General features: G+C 39.5%; 1 protein-coding gene across 1 annotated transcript in view; it reads right to left on the bottom strand.

Annotated features, from left to right (window-relative positions):
• Nucleotides 1-8,121, bottom strand: part of cers6 (ceramide synthase 6) — a 42,551-nt gene that overhangs the window by 26,532 nt on the left and 7,898 nt on the right. The window contains exons 2-3 of the mRNA XM_061878967.1: nt 6,943-7,048; nt 6,734-6,864 (exon numbers count right to left, since the gene is read on the bottom strand). Of these exons, the coding sequence (XP_061734951.1) occupies nt 6,734-6,864; nt 6,943-7,048 (237 nt within the window). The remainder of the gene's footprint in view (nt 1-6,733; nt 6,865-6,942; nt 7,049-8,121) is intronic.

The following is an 8,121-nucleotide window of genomic DNA, read 5'->3' as shown; positions in this document are numbered from 1 at the left end:
TGTAGTCTAGTAACCATGCAGTCTAGTATCTATGTAGTCTAGTAACTATGTAGTCTAGTAACTATGTAGTCTAGTAACCATGTAGTCTAGTAACTATGTAGTCTAGTAACTATGTAGTCTAGTAACTATGTAGTCTAGTAACTATGCAATCAAGTAACGATGTAGTCTAGTAACTATGTAGTCTAGTAACTATTAGGTGTGGGTATCGTTTGAATTCGAACGATTCCAATTCCGATTCTTTGTTTTGATTCCGATTCCTGACGATTCTCGATTCTGATTCTTTCTTTTTTTTTTTTTTAAAAGAAAAGAAAAAAAGGCAGGGTCCAAAAAAAAGTTTAGGATATTTTAAATGAGTTAGCTAACCTACAGTCTTTCTGAATGAAATAGTCTGACATTCTCCATCAATTTTAATTCGATTAACTTTTTATGAACTTTACCATAAATTCCTCACAGAGCTGTTTTCAACTAGAATATAAATATCAAATCTATGAACTTGAATATAAATATAAATCATGAATACATTTTCACAGGGGTACACTTTCATCAAGAGAGTTTTATTTTTGAAAACCTCATGAAAACAAAATGTAAATGGTATTACAAACTGTCTGGATTTTTACTGCAGTTTACAATGATGCTGTTTATCTTTACATCCCTCGTCTGTTGACAGGTCAAAAATCAAAGGTGATCACAGCTTGTTCTTGCTATCGATGCTGCTCAATTTTTTAGGGCATTACAGCAAGTCACAATGGTGGTCGCGGCAATTGCTGCGCTTGCCGTGGTTAAATTCGAGCCCTGTATCTATCCACCTACCTACCTACCTACTTACCTACATACTTACCTACCTACTTACATACCTACCTACCTACTTACCTACCTACATACTTACCTACCTACTTACATACCTACCTACATACTTACCTACCTACTTACATACCTACCTACCTACTTACCTACCTACCTACCTACTTACCTACATACTTACATACCTACCTACCTACTTACCTACCTACATCCTTACCTACATACCTACCTAGCGATCTAGCAAGCTGGTCAACTAAATGTGCAGCCAGTTATGCTTTGTTTCCATTCCTCCATCTATCCAAGTAATCAGCTATTTCAAAGAGCACAAAAGAGTGTTTGGGTTGAGAAGTGAGAAATAAGAGTCCAGCGATGTGGATGGTGGATGAGCAAGGGAAGTGGTTGGCAGGGGAGTAGCCTCGGGCACATTGGTACATGGGAGGTTTTATTTTTTTTTTTACAAGTGTCTCAAAGTGTCACATTTGGTTTGCTGGCGTGAGACATAATTCCCCTCTGACAGCCTCATTTGTTAGCCTTTAATAGCACAGCGCTAACTGTAAGTGTGATCTCCCCGATGTACTGAAGAGGAGCTAGTTGTCCGTTACAGCCCAGGAGTCTTTAAGGCAGTGTCAAGACTTAAGGCTTTACGCAAACTAGAGGATTGTGCAAAAGGTCTTAGGCCATCATCAGATGTGTTGTTTGAGTCATGCCATCTTGGCAGGACTACCTCTATGCATATCGGAAATGTAAGGTGTAAGTGCAAAAGTGAGCAAGCATTTTATTGGCTCCCTTCGGGCTCCAGTACTCTGGAACTGTTTGAGATGCCACCTCAGTAGAAGCATTTAAGTCTCATCTTAAAACCTATTTGTATAGTCTAGCCCAGGGGTCGGCAACCCGCGTCTCGAAACCGCATGCGGCTCTTTGGCCACTCTGATGTGGCTCAGCTGCATAATCGCCGACCCCCCCGATTGTTTCGGGGGGTATCCGGAATTTGGTGCCTCTCCCGGACATCACCCGGGATTAACATTCTCCGATTTTCACTCGGACTACAATATTGAGGGCGTGCCGTGATAGCTTTACTTTTAACGTCCTCTACATGTCATCGCCCGCCGTTACACCATGCTATCTGCGTGCCGGCCGGACGCATGCATCTCGCTGCTTCTATCGTCACACGTACGAGATTGCAAGGCATATAGTCAACAGCCATACAGGTTACACTGAAGGTTGTGATATAAACAACTTTAACACTCTTACTAATATGCGCCGCAATGTGAAGACCACACCAAACAAAAATGACAAACACATTTCGGGAGAACATCCTCACAGTAACACAACATAAACGCAACATAACAATTACCCAGAATCCCATGCATCCATGGCTCTTCCAGACTATACTATACACCCCGCTAGCACCAAACCCCACCCTTTTCACTTTAACTTCTGTTTCCAATGTTTCCCATCAGTTTGTCCGTAAACAATAACAATAATAATCATTTTGTTAAAGCGTGTAACAAAATGACAAGTTCATATCACAGTTAGTGTGGTACAATACAAAAAGTACAATAATTAATCATTTCAAGTGCACCACAAGGCAGGTACATGCCTCTCTAAAACATCTCTACAATTGAAGAAGAAACCTTATATATGTTTGCAGTCCTCCATCCTTTATTGTTGCTCATTGGCCCCAGGTCTGACCGTGGGAAACTAATTGTTGCGAAATAGGATTATTGTTAGTAAATCGAGTATCTTCATAGTTAAGAGCTTAAAAAAAAAAACCTGTATCCAACCCTATGAATACACATTTTATAACATGAAATAACGTGCATATAATACTTGTTTCACCCAATATAGTAGTTCTGACCTAACCTACTTAAAGACCTACTGAGACCCACTACTAGCCACCACGCAGTCTGATAGTTTATATATCAATGATGAAATATTAACATTGCAACACATGCCAATACGGCCACTTTAGTTTACTAAATTGCAATTTTAAATTTGCCGCGAGTTTCTCGTTGAAAACGTCGCGGAATGATGACGCGTGTTTGTGACGTTATTGGTTGGAGGGGACATATTAGCCCAGCACCACTAGCGGCTAAAAGTCGTCTGCTTTAATCGCATAATTACACAGTATTTTGGACATCCGTGTTGCTGAATCTTTTGCAATTTGTTCCTTTAATAATGGAGACTATAAAGAAGAATGCTGTTGGTGGAAAGCGGTGTATTGCAGCTGCCTTTAGCACCGAGACACAGCCGCTGTTTCTTTGTTTGTTGTGAAGCAGAGCGCTCAAGTGAACATGTTTCTCTACGTCAACCAGCATATTTTTGGATGGGAAAATTGTGATATATATCTTACCGGAGACGTCATTGGATTATTCGTCGTCCTGCAGCCGCTGTCAAAAAAGGCAGCTGTGAGCTTGGCTCCTCGGCTTCTCTCTGAGACACTGCGTGTTCACCGCAGCCATCCGACCTCGAGGTATGTCTTTACTATCTTTACAATCTCACTAAAACACTTTTTAAACAATTAGCAGATAAGGGATCTTCCAGAATTATCCTAGTAAATGTGTCTAATTACATCTGAAATGCTCACACTGCTGCCGCCTGGAGCAGTCACTTTTTTTTTTTTCTTCTTGTCCTTCACTATCAATATCCTAATTCACGAATCTTTCATCTTTGCTCAAATTAATGGGGAAATTGTCGCTTTCTCGGTCCGAATTGCTCTTATTGCTGGTGGCTCCCATTATAAACAATGTGAATATGTGAGGAGCCCTCACACCCGTGACGTCACACCCACATTGTCTGCTACTTCCGGTAAAGGCAGGGCTTTTTTAATAGCGACCAAAAGTTGCGAACTTTATCATCGATGTTCTCTAATAAATCCTCACAGCAAAAATATGGCAATATTGCGAAATGATGAAGTATGACACATAGAATGGAGCTGCTATCCCCGTTTAAATAAGAACATCTCATTTCAGTAGGCCTTTAAAGGCATTTTTAATGCCACTTAAAAAAAAAGTAATGCCCATGTCCGACCCCATATGGTTATTATATATAGTCAGAAGATTACAACACACAATTGTAAACATTTGACGATTAAAATCTTAAAATAGTTCAAAAATGACCCTATCTGTTACTACCTATGGAATTAGAATTGGCTTGCAAGGCTGCTAAACCTGAGAATGTATTTGTATTTATCTATTTTTTTGTATTAGCATCCCGTGTTCTGAATTAGTGCACAAGCATAGACAATAACCAGTTAAAAGGTTCTGCATGTCAATCATCACACTGTACCTGCAATTAGACATTTTAGACGGGAACTGCACTTAAGCCCTCAAATAAAAATCTAATTCTATTTTAGATGATCAATATAATATACCCAGAAGTCTTTTTTTTTTTAATTGTATCTCTTTAAAACATGCTGTAAAAATGCATATTCTCTGAAATGATGCCTTATAACAGCCACAAACTGGCGGATACGTTTTTAAACATATTTTAAAAATAAGTTTTATGGTCTAATAAATAAACATCAACATAAATGCAAATGATGCAGGCAGTCAGAAACCGATATTTGATTTTAATATTTTAGAAAAAATACATGTTATGGAATGACATTTGGAAAAAGCCCAAAAATGCATTAGAAAAGCAACATCTTGAATATTTGACACTCTGTTGGTTCTTTAAAAAGTGTACAGTAGATAGCAAGTTATGTATAAAGTGTCAGGCAGAGGAAAGAACTCTTATTCATTTACTGCGGGTGGATAGTGTCAGAAAATAAGAGTTGTGACGATTGTCTTGTTTAACCAAGGCCACCGTAGAGGTCATGTGAGGTGTTTGTGTCGCCACGTTAGCCACGTTAGCCACGTTAGCTCATGTGTGTTGAAGTAGACACAAGTGAAATGGAGAAGTGGTGTTTGAAAGAAGTTAAGAAATGACACGGTGTCAGAGTTATTAACATGTTAGCCACGTTAGCTCATGTGTGTTGAAGTAGACACAAGTGAAATGGAGAAGTGGTGTTTGAAAGAAGTTAAGAAATGACACGGTGTCAGAGTTATTAACATGTTAGCCAAGTTAGCTCATGTGTGTTGAAGTAGACACAAGTCAAATGGAGAAGTGGTGTTTGAAAGAAGTTAAGAAATGACACGGTGTCAGAGTTATTAACATGTTAGCCAAGTTAGCTCATGTGTGTTGAAGTAGACACAAGTCAAATGGAGAAGTGGTGTTTGAAAGAAGTTAAGAAATGACACGGTGTCAGAGTTATTAACATGTTAGCCACGTTAGCTCATGTGTGTTGAAGTAGACACAAGTGAAATGGAGAAGTGGTGTTTGAAAGAAGTTAAGAAATGACACGGTGTCAGAGTTAAGAAGTGCACATCTCCACTGACCAAAGAATGACAAAGTTGATGGCATCATCCACTACTGGACATCACACCACCTCTTCTATCCACTTTGAAAGCCATTTTCATTCATCCGTCCATGAATTGACCTTGAGAGGGGTTTACATTTCCCACAATGCATTGCTGATATCCACATTGAGTTAGTGAAACACTAATTGTCTGCGATTATTTACCCAACAATACTGATAATGGCGAGCAGGTGTGGAAGTGGAAGGAGTAAAACTGGCTGTGTGGCCTCCTTAAGCACATTTCTGGACCAACAGGAAGTGAAGGGCGAAGACGAGCGTACAATCAACCCAGATGTGACTTGCTAACGACTACGTTTTGGTTTTTTTCTCATCTGAAAACACCTCTTAAGTTGGTTTCGTATTATGCAAAACCTACTTTTCTTGCTTGTTTATACCTATTTTTCTGTATTTGGAATCCTCCTTCATTCCTAAGAGTGATTAAATATATTCATGGGTTAGGTTATGGCAGGGGTCGGGAACCGTTTTGGCTGAGAGAGCCATGAAAGCCAAATATTTTAAAATGTTGTTCCGTGAGAGCCATATAATAGTTTTTAACAATGAATGCTTGCATTTTTTTAGTAAGACCAACATTTTTAGAGTATTGTAGGTCTCTTATTCTTTTGAATAACATTGTTATTCTGAAGCTAACCAATAATAAATCAAATACTTCTTATCATGAATGCGACTTCCTGAACAGGTGCGGTAGAAAGCGGATATTTTGACACTGTGATTACCAGCGTAATTATGTAGGTAGTTAAGTATTGTTATTGCCCAAGTACAACACAACTTTGTTGATTGACTGATTGATTTGATTAGATTAGACAAACAAACAGTGTTTAGGGTCGCAGAACAGCTATGGGGAGAAAAACAAACTCCAGAGCAAAGCATATAAATGTATCACAACATACATTTCCAGACTTGCAACAGAGGGGAGGGAGTGGGGGGCTACGGTGGCGGGCTGCAGTTCTTCAGACACTGCCCAGTTGTCCACCACTCCTAAGGGATTTGCGTCAAGGGCGTTGGATGGATTATTCATTACTTATCATGTTAAGCAATGTCAGCTAAGATTTATCTTGAGAGCCAGATGCAGTCATCAAAAGAGCCACATCTGGCTCTAGAGCCATAGGTTCCCTACCCCTGGGTTATGGGCCAAACTATATCGGGATACAAGTTTTGCTCCGTATCGCCCGGCCTTAAACCCATGTTAGCGTCTGTGCTAGCACAGTTTAGGGATGTTCTCTGTGTTTTATAGCGCGTCACACTCGGCCTTATGATGGCAATGTGTTTATATGTATGTTGTTTGAGTGTTAATAATCCAATTGTGATATTTAAGACATTTCTTACTGCTCCTAAATGTTTCTGTGCTACAAAAGATGTTGTGTGGCACTCGGGTAATCTTTGTCATTGCCGTGAGTGAAGGAGCCCAGCACCCAGTCCGAGTGGAGGACTCAAACATACGTGTCTTTCCTTTCAATACGACGAGTGTAGTTGCTAGTAGAAGAGTGGCGGTGGGTGAATGGAAAAGTGTCTCACATGCTCTCACAGAAGCGGGCCAGAGTGCTGGGTTTCTCTTGGTTGCGTCGTTGTCTGAACCAGCGCTGGATGGTGCGGACGTCCCAGTCCAGCTGCTTGGACAATCCCTCCAGCCTCTTTTCATCGGGGTGCTGATAAAACAGTAGATGGTCGATGCTTCAAGTTGTAAAACATTAATACTACCAGTATAGAAACTCCAAAAGCAGCACCTTGGTAATGGCGGTGAAAACCTTCTCCAAGATGGCGTTGGGTTGGGCTTTTTGTGGCCCGTTGGCTTGAATTTTCAGGCCCACAGCACACGGCCTTGCAATCAACCTGGAAGGGAAAATGCAAAGTAATGTAAGTTAGTACATTTAAAAAGGAAATACAATAAGTGCAAGTGTCGTTGAAGCTGATATTATTATGTTCCAGTAGGGATGTAACAATGACAACTTTTCATATCACAGTTACTGTCAACTAAATGATCAAAGTTGTTATTATTATTATTGTTGAATGTGCTCAAAAAGTACTCATAAACATACATACACACTGAAATATTTGAAACAAGTTTTATTTAACACAATTATTTAAATAAGTGTTTTTTTTCCTAGGCGGAGGAATCATGAAATATTGTTCTAGCTTCTTGAGAGCCACATTATTGTTATTTCAGTGCTTCAATATGTTCACATGTCCCGAGCGGTGCAGAGGATTTCAAGATTCTTAAGTTATACAAGTGTAAAAATAAGTTAACCACCATTTAAGAAGGGACCTGTCATAGACTTCACACATTTCACTTTCTTAACATTCAAACAATCAATGTTCATAACAGCAGGCGTACAGGTGAGCTGGCAGCACACTTCTTACAGACAACCAAGTCTTTCAATCTACATTCAAAGCACTTCATTGTGGTCCAGATAATATGGATTAAATATGTTTTGTGTACAATTTGCTCCACAGTCACTCTAACAACCTGTTTTCTGAGTCTGTCTGCAGTATGTTGGATTCTGGAGGCTTTCCCAGATTACAAATGAAACCACCCCAACCTCTGCAAAGTGTCATCATTTCACTTCTGAAAATGTACACTTTTGAAATATACAGTTGTGGTCAAAAGTCTACGTACACTTGTAAAGAACATCAGGTCATGGCTGTCTGGAGGTTCCAATCATTTCTACAACTCTTATATTTTGGTGATGTAGTGATTGGAGCACATACTTGTTGCTCACTAAAAACATTCATGAAGTTTGCTTCTTTTATGAATTTATTATGGCTTTACTGAAAATGTGAGCAATCAAAAGTATACGTACAGCAAGGTTAATATTTGCTTACAAGTCCCTTGGCAAGTTTACCTGCAATAAGGTGCTTTTGCTAGCCATCCACAAGCTTCTGCTTACATTTTTCACCACTAAATT

Source organism: Nerophis ophidion, linkage group LG19 (genome assembly GCF_033978795.1).
Source record: "Nerophis ophidion isolate RoL-2023_Sa linkage group LG19, RoL_Noph_v1.0, whole genome shotgun sequence".
Lineage (NCBI taxonomy): Eukaryota > Metazoa > Chordata > Actinopteri > Syngnathiformes > Syngnathidae > Nerophis > Nerophis ophidion.
The sequence above is the reverse complement of the archived record's forward strand: the minus strand, read 5'-3'. Positions and strand labels throughout refer to the sequence as shown.